This window comes from Habropoda laboriosa, unplaced genomic scaffold (genome assembly GCF_001263275.1).
Source record: "Habropoda laboriosa isolate 0110345459 unplaced genomic scaffold, ASM126327v1 scaffold20, whole genome shotgun sequence".
NCBI lineage: Eukaryota > Metazoa > Arthropoda > Insecta > Hymenoptera > Apidae > Habropoda > Habropoda laboriosa.
This window is the reverse complement of record NW_017100143.1, coordinates 1,709,017-1,721,720: the sequence shown is the minus strand read 5'-3', so window position 1 is coordinate 1,721,720 and position 12,704 is coordinate 1,709,017. Positions and strand designations below refer to the sequence as shown.

Genomic DNA, 12,704 nt, shown 5'->3' with positions numbered 1-12,704 from the left:
TCATTTTGTAAATTACAACGCGACGTCTCGTATTCATCTGTCGCTGTGTATACACACACACACACGCACATACCGTGGATAAAGGGGAAAATTGTTCGGCGGTGGAGGTTCTACACGTTCTTAATAGCTATTCGAATCACTTCGATAATCTGCCCGCGCGCCGACGTATAAACACTGCGACGGCTGCAATGATGATTCGATCGTTGAAAAAACAAACAAAACATAACATACACCTTGCATCATCTTCGTCTCCGATAAACGATTAAAGCGTCCGTTCGACTTTCGACTCGTCGTCGATAAAATGCGCTCCCGAGATTGCTTCGCGATAGAAATTTAACGAAATCAAAATCAGCGATATTTAATATCTCCACTTTCTTCTGCTTAATCCATTTCTTTCCTCGGTGTGGTAATACGGATTTCTGAAATCGGAAACGAAACATCGCGAATAGTAAGAAAATTTTCCTCAGTCCGTTTCGTCGACAGTTTGGGTCACTGGCGTAGCACGTGATACAAGAGAAACTCTGTCAGAGAAATGGCGGGTCACGTGTTCATCGAGTTACAAACAGCATCCATTATGCGAATGGTTTATCAATAATGGTGTAAACGCTTATATCGAATTAAGTATCGAAATTAAGATCTCGTCGATCGATTCTACAAATCAATCTCCATCCTCTTTCTCTCGAGATAACGAGAACGAAAGTTATCCCTACGAACTTTCTTTCAGAGCATTCTGGAAAAATCACGAGTTACCGCATAAAGGGTTTTCTTGTCTTACCCCGAACGATACGTAGAAGAGACCCCTCTTCATCTATAAACCAGATAAAAGAAAGGAAAGGAAGAAGAAGGTTAGGTAGTCATTTGTTACGGCGCGATAACCGTGACGAATGAATTCGAAAGAGTTTTCAGGAAAAATTCCAAGGAGGACGAGCCTCCGCGTTATCGGCGCGTAGAAGTGGAGGAATCGTACATATTAAACGGAGAAATGGAGCACGCGAGATACTCACCTGCTACGTATAATACCTTATTGCTCGTTCTCAATTATCGATAACTGACGACGATAAAGTGGCCGTTCTAAGATGGCCGTTTCTTTTTTCGCGAGATTGCCATTCCATGTGCTGGTTATTTCTTTGGACTTGTAACAATTTACACGTTTGATTGTCCATTTTATTCGAACATCATTCAACTCTTTCGTGATCGAATTACTTTTTTTTCTCCGGGGGAAATTTAAACGTTTATCTTATCAATGATAAATTTGCCAAATTTGTGCACCTTTTTCTCGAAAAACAAAATAAAGAAAAATGAAATTTATCGTCGTACAGCGATGCGCGAACAATATTATTTTCTGCTCGTCTGATTTTCCATAGTAGACTTCACAAAAATTGAACTTTGTCCACCGAAACATTTTTCCGTCGTCTCTTAAGAATTTCTCATTTATCCGTCACGTCCGTTGAGATTAATTTTCGTTCGTCTACTCAAGTGGGACATGGGCGTGTGTAACTGGATCACGAAAGGGTTAACTTGATTCGCGCGAATCTAATCAGCGATCGAAGTAATCTAAATTAGAACGAACAATATATTGTACGATATTTGAATGAAAACGTTCAAATAAATATTGCCAGCTGTAACACGACGTAATTATCAACACGACGATCTACAAATGACCATTCGTTTATTTTTATCCCGATAACAGTGTAATCCCAGCTTAGCTGTGTTTCGCGTGGAAAATTTTCAAAAGAATTCCCCTGCCTTTTTTTCAACGACGCGATACGGATTAATTCGTCGGTCGATACCGCAGATGGAATACGCGGTGTCGAAAGCTTTTCCAAAAGTGAAAGCACGTATTAACCGGTACCTTAGGGAGGATCGTTAAATTTCGTGCTGGCCATGTGCTGGTACAAGCTAACCGGCCATAATTGGCTCATTACACGGAGCACTAGGAGCCGGCCAAAATTCGTATCCTCGCAAATTGGCGCACGTGTCATCGCTGGGACGTAAATCTGCCACGGGATTCTCCCATACGACGCGCTCAAGTGGGAAACACGACTGGACCGTAATTAATATTCGGATAAATTCGAGATGCAGCAACAGTTTGGCCATACACTGTGTCCATACTTCGAAAACAGGCCTGATTGCGTCGCCTGTCCCGTTTAAGGCGAATTCGGAAAGGTCTACCTTACCGATGGTCGATTTGCCAAATTTACGCACCTTTTTCACAGTAATCGTTACAGGTACTTGCTTCACATTCGTTCTACGCGTTTTCTGGCCGTTTGTTATGCGTATCGATCAGTTGGAATTGAAAAATGTCGCTTGGAAGCAAAAATATAATTTTTCAAAAAATGCTTAATATTTTCTTTTATTTTTTAAAGGAAAAGATGTGAAAATGTACGTGAAGATTGAAAATATTAACTTCCCGTGTATCAGGATTAAGGTACAAAATGGACAAAATGGACAAAATGGACTTCTGGCTATAGTCACGTGAAGAAAATATAAAAAATTTCCTGCCCGTACGATTTGAAGAAATTTCATATCATTTCAAAGATTACATTACAGAGAACAACTTATGTTTTTCTCACAAAGTCTCTTTCGTTTCCCCTTAAGCCCTGCCTGGAATCGTATGTCAGCTGAAGTATATCTGATTAGTCTATCTTCTTGACACACAACATACACCACCCGTGTGGGAGAAAGTTATCAAATCTATAATCAGATCTCTGATTCGAAGATAAGATCCATTGAGTACTGCTGACCTTACCTTGGATTCTCGAATTATTCTCGGACCGACAAAATTACTACTACTCGACGAACTAAACGATCCTCAGATCTGTAGAAGTAGCAACAAGTTCCAGGTTTGATCACAAGGGAAACAAAAACGAGCAGTGATTATAGCGTCGACTAATAACGGAGTAGCTATTTCTTCAGGAAGTGGCAATTATCGAAGGGAAGTGTATTCTCGAGGACAACGCGATCTACTGTACGCATCGGAGATGACGAAAATTGGAAATGCAGAAAAATCGACTTCATCCGTCAACTGTTTAATTACACGTAGAACGATCCTATTGATCATCGAAGTTCCGTGAATTCTTCGAGTTTGTTAATCCTGCCTGATCGTATTGTCAACCGCGAGTAATGGGTTATCATCGCGTGCCCCTACCTCTCAGTGACTTTCTCGACCGTTCTGACCTCCGCGAGGGATCATGGAGGGAGCACCAGTGAGCGTCCCTTTGGATTGGCCAGTTTGTTGGCGTCCACATTTTTTCAAGGACGCCGCATGTCCGTATAAAACAGCAGCAACTCGAGCCACCGCGGCCAATAGTTACATATTTCTTGATCGTCTAACAAGTAACGCGCGCCGCGTGTTCTACGTCGTCGTTCGATAAGGCGTGTGTTCCTCTTTGTTCAGAGTTGCTTTTCTCTCTATTCGTAAAAAGAATCAGCTGTTCCGTTCGTGTTCGAAGGTGATCAGTTCTCTGCTATTTCATCTCGAGTTCGAGACAGAGCAGATTTCCAAGGAGACAAAATGCCCTTCACGTATGATCTAAACCCTGCCAATACGAACAATGATTACCAGCCTTTGAAACGACCCACGGATAATGAGTTCTTGCACACAGTGGTTAAACACCTTCGGCACAACACGTAAGTTCTGTGCTTTTTACAGAGTGTCAACTGTTAGTTCTCGATCTTTGCAACGGAGAGAGTCGCGATAGTGGTGCAGGTTATGGTCCAGATACGGTACGATCGATGTAGGCTTCGCTATCGTTGGTAGACAATGCCTCTTTATTCGATCATTTGTGAATCGGTTGTGTTAGGTGTGCTCTTCTTAATTGGACTCTCGAGTACCAAATGGAAATTATGTAATTAGAAGAATCGTGGAGCGAGAGAGAGAGAGAGAGGTTGAAGTAAGACGATCTATCGTGGTTCTTAATCGTTCGTAAGGTAGCTTGAATTTTTACTCGTGGATTCTATTGTTTTCTAATTCCTATGTTTTGCTAGTGTTGTAGTTATCTGGAGTATTATAACGTAGAGAAATTACCAGTGTGTTTTTCGAAAAAATAATTCTTGTCAGTGAAAGCTTCAAAACACTCATCTTCGACACATTCAACGGTACGTTTTTTGTCAATTTTCTCTAGAAATCTTTTCTAACAATCTCAGATGTCTGTTCAAGTTGAAATGATTCGGTAACGTGTGAAGATTCCTCCAAGTTAAAGTAAAAAAGAATTCTTCGACATCTTGAAATTTGTCTGAAGTCGAAAGAAACAATTTCTGCGTTCCGTCAACGCGAGTCAACGTCCCCAAGTTTGTCCCATCTCGAGAAGAAAATCGTCATTCGTTGATTTAGAGACTTCAATGAAGCCGCTGCAACTGCGATTCGCGGAAACGGGTAACGGGACCATCGTCCACTTACGGTTAATCGCTTTCCAGCGGTCTCATTATCGTCGAAAAAGTTACGCGCAGACGGGGCGGCTACTTGAAGCGGCAGAACTTTCGGTTAATAAACAATGCGGGAACGTTAGCCGGATATATATTACTATGGGTTCTCTGGGTATATATGAAATTTCCAAGCATAACTAAATTTCCCACCCCCTAGCTACCAGCCCTTTCCATAGTGCCACGGATATCAGCGTACCTTTGTGTCGAGTTCAGAGGCCGCTAATTACGAAAGTTGATTGGTTTACCGTCGAATTATCTCGCGTGCTACGATTATTCTGCATAACATATGGCCGTGAACTCTTAATTCACGTGATCGTGTTACTATTTGACTGAGTTTTGTCAAATTGCCTTCGGATAGGTACGTGTCCACCTCAGAGTGAAACTATCGCGAGTTGCTCTCTTTTATCAGTGTACCATTAAGAGTGTCAGTGGGAAAGCTGGACACACAATTTCAGAGTACTTTATTGACACGCACCCATGCGATTTTTCGTTTTTCGGTAGAGTTGTCTATTTTATTTCTACGTTGGGACAGTGTACGCTAGAATCCAGTGAATAAGTATCTGTTATTTTGTCTACCCATGTCTTTGTTAAATACACGAACTAAAAAAAAAAAAAATAGAGAGTCAGAGCAAAAAAGGAACGATCTAAATTGTATGGAATCTGTAACACGAGTGTTATTCGAAGTTGAAAGAAAGTCGAGTCTCGTTGAAAATTCCACGTGAAAGAGTTTGCCGTATTAGTTAACTTATCCTGCAGTTCTTTGTTTAAGAATCTCTATTCCCATTTCCTTCATCGTTCACAGCTGTTCTCCATTTCCAGGGAACCTTCGCTAAAGACAGGTGTTAGTTACATAGAGCAAGGTGGAAGTTAGTCAGCAGCCATTTTGGTACACGCGCCTAACGTGTGTCTGAAATGTGTCACCAGTGCTATATACAGGGCGGATGGCCAAGTTCGTGTGTTTTGAAATGTCCAATTAGAAGTTGCTGAGTGTTCATACTTTGATTTTGTTTATTTAATCGATCAAACAGAGAGAGAGAGAGAGAGAGGGGGGGGGGAGATCGCGCGCGAAACTCGCAAGCTGCGCTCGCGGCAAACACAAACAGGAATTAAACGTAATGGCGCGATGACGTTGACGTTCCAGTAAACACAAACGCGGAAAACGCGCAGAGAGAAAGGGGGCGAAAGCGGGGAGAGAAAAGGAGGAGGAGGTGTCAATTTGACCACGCTAATCGTCCTGACACTTTATTGGTCTCAATTTCTTGATTGTTTTGCAATTTATTCATTACATCACTATCGCCGTAGCGAAACGCTTCAATTGCGCGTCTATTAGAATTCATTAAAATCGTACGGCGTTATTCGCGTTTCGATCCGTGGATGTTCGCTGATTGACTCCGAAGGCTGTATCAATTTTATCGTGGACCACCAGCTTGCTCCTTTCTTTCTCCCTTTCTCTTTCTCTCTTCGTTCGATCGAATCGACGAACTGGTCGCCGCCGCTTTTCACGGAATAATCAGAGTCCACAAAGTGGCGCAAAAACTGCGCGCTCGAATCAAATATGCAGACGGATTTGTAATTTAGTTGCAGCTCTTCTACCTCTCGTGTTTTCTTCTTTCTTCTCCCTCTTTTTTCTTCTTCTCTACGTTACTGTTCGCTTCGTTCCTCTTTTTTTTTTCCCCGCGTCGCGTTCCCCGCGTTCCGTTCCGCCGGATATGAACTTTTATCCGATACATTTAATATTTACCGTGCTGTCCGTTTTGCCTTCACCTCGACTCCTCTCCTTCCTTTCCTTCTCTCTTTCTGTCTCGTTTCGCTCGTTCGAATTTTCGCGGGAAACCGACCTGGGGGTCCGTTTCTCGGATCGAACAGAAAGGAAGAAGAAAGTCTTTGTTTCGAGAGTTTACGTGGCTGCAATAAGCACTCGAGTGTAGATTAGGTATTTTCTAACATTTCAGATGTTGTCGTACATGTATTGTGTAAAGTGCACGATAACATTCTTATCATGTGTGTTCTTACATTTTTCTCGTTCGTTATCAAAAGTGCATTGTATTATGTGTATACAACGTACGTACGATCAAACGAAGAGTCACTTTTGTTCAACGATTGAACATCTCGATCATCTTTGTAACTTATACTTTGAAACACCCTGTACACTTCGTAGAGTTTTCAACAGGTTGAAGAATCAGAGGAATTCACAGAGAAAGAGAGAACGAGGGAGAGCTAGATCAGACGAATAAAAATGAAACTGACGTGCTACTATACTACTTTACTCTTACAATGATTAACGACCGGATGTCTTCTCTCTACTATCAAAAGACCGTGACTCTTTTCGATCTATAGCCTCTTCAATGATCAATAGAAATGAAAGATTTTCTACGTACCACCTAACTGTGAGATAATTAAAGGAATATCGCGAAAAGCGATATTATTTTCAATAATAATAAATATAATTAGATACAAAACTAATTTCTTCCAACATGAATTTTCTTCACGTTTCCAAGCTTTCTCCATTTTCTCTTCTACGCATTTTTTCCAACACACAAATTGCCATAAATCCTTCAAAAATATATACACACACACACATTCGTTCATTCTTCTTCAGTAATTGTAACACATCAACTTCTACCACTCGAAACTAATATATCAGTTACGGAAACGAAACCCGACTCATAAGTACCAAGACGTCACAGTCCGCCGTGATGGAATTCAAAGGTGGAGTACAGCGTGCATATACATAATCGAGATTAGAACGAGCGATATTGTAGGCAGAATCGCGGAGGCGTCATTGAATCCTCGCGGATGGCCCCAGGGCTGCGAGCATTCACGTCGTTATAATAATCGTCGACCTCACATTTGCCATTCATAACGGGCCACCGTACAATCCCGTTTTACGATGGAGCATCCGCGAATGCGGTTGCTCTAATGACGTTTGCCATACCCGCGGCTATATCGGAGCTCTTCCACCCAGTCGAGACTGCCGAGCAATTCTCAGATTCGCGGCTGAATACCACTGTATTGACGATGTGGATGCACATTCGGTTCGGTATTCAACGGGTTGTAATTCGATGTCCCTCACGGTGACGTGTTAACCTTCTGATTACTCCTGTAATCACCGCCATCATGGATTTCGTCGTTTGTCAATCTTACGAAAAAATATTCCCAACAACTTCTGTCTCTCAGAGTTCGGCTAATTTCTCTGTTCATTTTCGTCTCTCTATCTTTCGATGAAAAAGTTCCTTTCTACTTTGTAGGGACGAATCGAACTTGCGAACTCACAGATCGCCACGCGTGCACCGTAACGTAGGGTCAGAGGAACGAAATGGAAATCTCGAGGGACGGGAAACAGTGGACGATTACGGTTTTACGAGAGGAGAACCGGTTTCGTTTCGAAGCGGAAACCGGTTCTAGAATCTTTCTGGTTAGGAGAAAAGGGGTTGGCGGGAGAGGGTGAAAATGAAAATCTTCGCTTTGAGCCTCTCGCTGATATTGCGGAGTGGTGGATGGATAGGAGGGCAGAAAAAAAAAAGAAAGAAAGAAAGAAGCGAAATAGCGAACGGAGGGAGTGCACACGGAGACATTAAAATTCACAGCGGGATCGTAAGTAATTTTCGATCGCGTCACGCGTAGCATTATGCTGGAGGCGCGCTTATTCGGTCGAATGCATGGAAATTCTGCGTGTGCATCTGTGCGTAGAGCCGGCCGATGCTCGCGAGCGCATTCTGCATTCGCGCACGCGTGAATGCATAGAACCCCGGTGGATGAGTTGTGCACGGGACGTGCATATACACGACCGTAAACACGTTACGCGTCGTCCCATCCCGCGCCACCCTGTATATTTCGATGCATGATTTGTAATACCCTCGAAGCCTACATTCAGCTTAAACCCCCCACTATTTCAGCCTGTTAACAGTTTAACAGGTAACTGCACGGTTTTGTCATAGTTTCCACGCAGAAATTACGTTCGACGCTCCCTGCCCCTCTCTGTTATTCGCGTAACCACGACTATGCGAATGTTACCCTTTACGTCTTCGCGTATTTGTCGAAGTGAGATCTCACCGAACACGTCTCTTCTCGTGCAAATACTCGATTATACAGGATCTTCATTTCTTCTTCTCAATCCTTTAGATACACGTTTGAAGCTCTGCAGGAGTCTGCACAGTATCTGCTGGACCGAATCAAGATCAAACCAAAGATCGGAGTAATATGTGGCTCAGGAATGGGTTAGTAGTTCGCTGAAGCTTCTGTATCGTCGGTGTTGAGACAATTAGCATGTTTTGTTCCAGTCAATGTTTTATCTATTCCCTAACAGGATCATATGAGCAAAATGAGTTGTGTCCAGGTTCTCTAGCGGACATTATCGAGGACAAACAGTGCTTTCCATATGAAGAAATCCCACATTTCCCTGCCTCCACTGTGAAGGGTCACCAGGGTCAGATGGTGTTCGGTTATCTAAAAGGTGTCCCGATTATGTGTATGCAGGGAAGATTTCATTATTACGAGGGTTATCCATTGTGGAAGGTACGAAGGTTCGCAATAATTGTCAGCTTTTATTTTTTTTTTTCGAAACCCTACCTTTCGATCAACAGCAAACGATTTTATCAATTCATTTCTATTTTGTTTCTCTCATTGTCCGACCATTATTAAATCTACAGAGATTGCAACATTTTTTGTTACGAGTTACGATCGGCTCGATGACTGCATTTGTTGAAATCAAATGTTTCGTTCAGTAGAACGGACGTTATTAATGTTTTCCCATCGCGTGACTATAACTTAATCTACAGATGCCGCAATATTTTTGGTTATCCGTGACACACCGGTAACAACGGCTTTATTTATTGAAACAAAAGGTTCGTTCGGTAGAATGGGGGGGGGATGTTATCGATACTTTTCTTGCCCCGTTGCGCGACTATAATAATTATATCCACAGACACGTGTAATATTTCATCCGTCGTACGTATTTTTCATAACGAGTATTATTTATTGTAAAAACACCAAAAAATACCCCGCGTTGATTATTCATCTTGTTCCAAGTGCAGTGCGTGATGCCCGTAAGAGTTATGAAGCTCGTAGGCGTGACCCATCTGATCGCGACGAACGCGGCGGGAGGTCTAAATCCCACGTACAAGGTTGGCGACATTATGATGGTGAAGGATCACGTGAACATGATGGGTTTTGCGGGGAATAACCCTCTTCAAGGACCAAACGACGACAGGTACTTTTTCCACCTTCCTGCTCGACGCGTCGCGTTACGAAACGCGTCACATTACTCTATATACACTTCGTGCGCGCACACATACTATACACGCTTCCTTATCAACCTGTCCCCATGTATTTCCCCTACATTCTTTCCTCTCTTTTTACGCGCAATTTTCCCCCAGACTTTATCGCAGTTCTTCGAAGCTTCGCGAAATTACCGTCCGTTCGATTCTATCGATGACAGAAAAAAGAAAAAAAAAATGAGAGAAAAGGAAGAAGAATAGAAGAAATGCTGGTTGAAAAGCGGGCTAGTGAGATTCATCGCGTGAACGACGATGAATTCGAATCTTCCTTCTTGCCTCGTTTCCGGGGAAGAAAGTCGTTCGAGGACGATGCTCGCGGATCAACGAACTCCTTCCCTTAGGGCAGAGACGAGGAAGATTCCGTAGGGGGTTCGTTGAGGTCTTTGATGGAATAAAATTAATCTATTTCATCGGAACAACCCGTTCAATCGAATTGATGAACTATTTACCCGACGACACAAAGAATATCTGATTGACGTATTTACCTAAGGATCGTCGTCGATTTTTCTGCCTACATAACCTCCTCCTCTTACCCGTTCCTTCGTCCCTTCCGAGTCGAGTTAACCTTTCATCCTGCGAAACTTGCCATTCCTTTATCCGTGCTTTCGTTTCACCCTTTGTTAGCAACCCCCGCGATATTAACGGAGGTCATCGAACGTGCTCGTCGGGTCTTTTTCGCGCTTCTCTGCACTCCTTTAACCATTTCCATAGCCTTCTCCTCTCGTCGATATTTTGTTTCCTTTCCGCTCTTCGAACATGCCCAATTCCTTCTCATCCACCGTGACTCCGCGTAATTTCCATTTGGCTATTGCTCTCCCCTTATTCCCGTCTTCACTTCTTCACTCTCCTTCTATAAGCTCGGCTCCGCGATTCAATTATTCTTTCGACGTTCTCAGATTCGGACCCAGATTCCCACCGATGAGCAAAGCTTACTGTTCGAACCTCTTAAATATGGGCCAACAAGTGGCTGAAGAAATGGGAATCGGCGATATGGTGCACAAAGGTGTGTACATATGCCTCGGAGGTCCTAATTTCGAGACCGTGGCGGAATTGAAGATGTTGAGGATGCTCGGTGTCGATGCTGTTGGTGAGTAACGAAATCTTCGTTGCTTCGAGTAGCTTGTATTGTCAGCTGATCAACGGTCGTTGTGTCTGATGCAATTTTTCTTCTTTTTCTTAGGGATGTCCACGGTTCACGAAGTGATCACAGCGAGGCACTGCGATCTAACCGTGTTCGCGTTCAGCCTGATCACGAATCAATGTGTGACGGATTACGAGAGCCTGGCGGAGGCGAATCACGAGGAAGTGATCGACGTGGGGTCAGAGAAGCAACCGTTGCTTCAGGAATACGTGTCGCGTATGGTGTTGCGTCTGAGAGACACACTTGGCTTACAAACTGAATGATTCACGACCAAGTCGTTCACATATACTAAACGCTGGCGAGAACACTGTCCGGAGATACCGTATTCTCTAAAGGGGGTATCAAGATTCGCGGGGGAACATCTATTAGACGATTAGAAATTAACCCTTTCATTATAAATTTACTCGCGCTATACTGTTCGAGCATTGTTTGGTGCACTTTTATCTTAATTCAATACTAGATTTTTTATTTTTTACACAATTCCATCTTAATTTAACGAATCGAATTTTGAAATAACACGGCAAATCTGCCGCAGCGAAAGGGTTAATAAGAGATGGCGATATACCCGAACACCGACGCATTCTCCCCGCGACTTTTATTCTCGCCAGAGCATCTACCAGCCTCCGGGCGAGATTTTCCAGGTGGAAAGAGGGTTCGAAGGCCTGTATCGAGGCAGCTCGCGACCATTTGATACACGAGCGTCGTATCGGAGTGTCATGATCGAAGAGCAAACTATACCGACTAGTTTGGAATACCAGTTCCTTCCTCTCGTGTTTCGCTGCGAGTCGATGATAAGCATTGGATAAGCGAAATCGAATTAAATCAGTATTCGACAAGTATTTCTTCCTTTCACCAGCTTATCAACGAACCGTTCGGGGAAACCTGCGTTTAATTACTCCCTCTTTTTAACCCCTTCGCGATCCGAAGCAACTTTTGTACGTTACAGATGACTATAGTAAGGGGAATCGGGGTACAGTGAAATATCGTTTTGTATACTGTCTTTGAATACTGTTAATACTGTTAACATAGAGGCTTAGGTGTGTCACAGAAGATAGACACTACCATTTTTGAGACTGCTTGTTGGTGAAGTGTTCACAGATTTTATTGAAAATTTGTTAACTTTACGTGTGAAATTGTTATTCCTAAAGTCAGGTGAGAAATATCTCATTTGTATAAGTCTTACGTTACTAAACTAGAAATTGTACATAAAATTCGTACAAAGTGAAATTTTCAGTTCCTTCAATTTCCACATAGTTTTGCAAGAATATACAAAGAAAATCAATTAGAGCACATGTAGTACAATAAACTGTTTGGTGTTCTTTGTTTTTTATAATTCTCGTTTTATTCTCCTCGAATTATTCATTCGTACTTATATCGATGAAAGAATCGTAGAATATTTTTTGTACAAATCTTTGATCAAACTTTAAAATGACAGAGTTTGTGTATCATGGACCTTATTTTTCTGTGTTATTAAACCTAAAGTGTTTCATTTTGCCTCCCCCCTGCTCGTTCTTCCAATTATTCCACAGTGGCGAAAGGGTTAATTGTGCGTCAGTTTACAGAAGCACCTGCGTGTATTTGGGGTCCTTTCAAAGTAGAGAATCGAGGGAAGTTCTTGCGCGTTTCTCATCTTCGTTGATTCGTTACACGTCTTGAGGGCCCTCTTTTAGCTTCAAGAACGGTTTAAGGGATAGGAGAGGTTGGTGAATTCACCTCCTCTGCCCCACTCTTTAGACACCCTCCACGATTTTCCTCCCTCGCTTCGTTACCTTCATCTCGTTTTCGCGTTCTTCCATCGCTAATGCATCGGTGTTCGGCTTCGATAAATCTCGAGCGGCGAAGACCATACTGCCAGAGCGGCC

General features: G+C 42.8%; 1 protein-coding gene across 2 annotated transcripts; it reads left to right on the top strand.

Annotated features, from left to right (window-relative positions):
* Positions 1 to 3,322: 3,322 nt before the first annotated feature.
* LOC108573426 (purine nucleoside phosphorylase-like) lies at positions 3,323 to 11,869 on the top strand. Of its 2 annotated transcripts, none has more exons than XM_017935882.1 (6): positions 3,323 to 3,630; positions 8,548 to 8,642; positions 8,762 to 8,940; positions 9,459 to 9,634; positions 10,598 to 10,788; positions 10,882 to 11,869. In XM_017935882.1, the coding sequence occupies exons 1-6, from the start codon at positions 3,515 to 3,517 to the stop codon at positions 11,103 to 11,105; spliced, it is 981 nt and encodes a 326-aa protein (XP_017791371.1). In that variant the 5' UTR covers positions 3,323 to 3,514; the 3' UTR covers positions 11,106 to 11,869. The 2 variants fall into 2 exon arrangements, with proteins under 2 accessions (XP_017791371.1, XP_017791363.1); XM_017935874.1 differs by having other exon boundaries at positions 8,732 to 8,940.
* The last annotated feature ends 835 nt before the right edge of the window (positions 11,870 to 12,704 follow it).

What these genes read in the sequence shown, in the direction of transcription:
- LOC108573426 (XM_017935874.1), top strand. Translation starts at nt 3,515, where the DNA reads ATGCCCTTCACGTATGATCTAAACCCTGCCAATACGAACAATGATTAC. An exon ending in AATATGTGGCTCAGGAATGG is followed by an intron (nt 8,643 to 8,731) that starts GTTAGTAGTTCG and finishes ATTCCCTAACAG; the next exon opens with GATCATATGAGCAAAATGAG. An exon ending in GCTCGGTGTCGATGCTGTTG is followed by an intron (nt 10,789 to 10,881) that starts GTGAGTAACGAA and finishes TCTTTTTCTTAG; the next exon opens with GGATGTCCACGGTTCACGAA.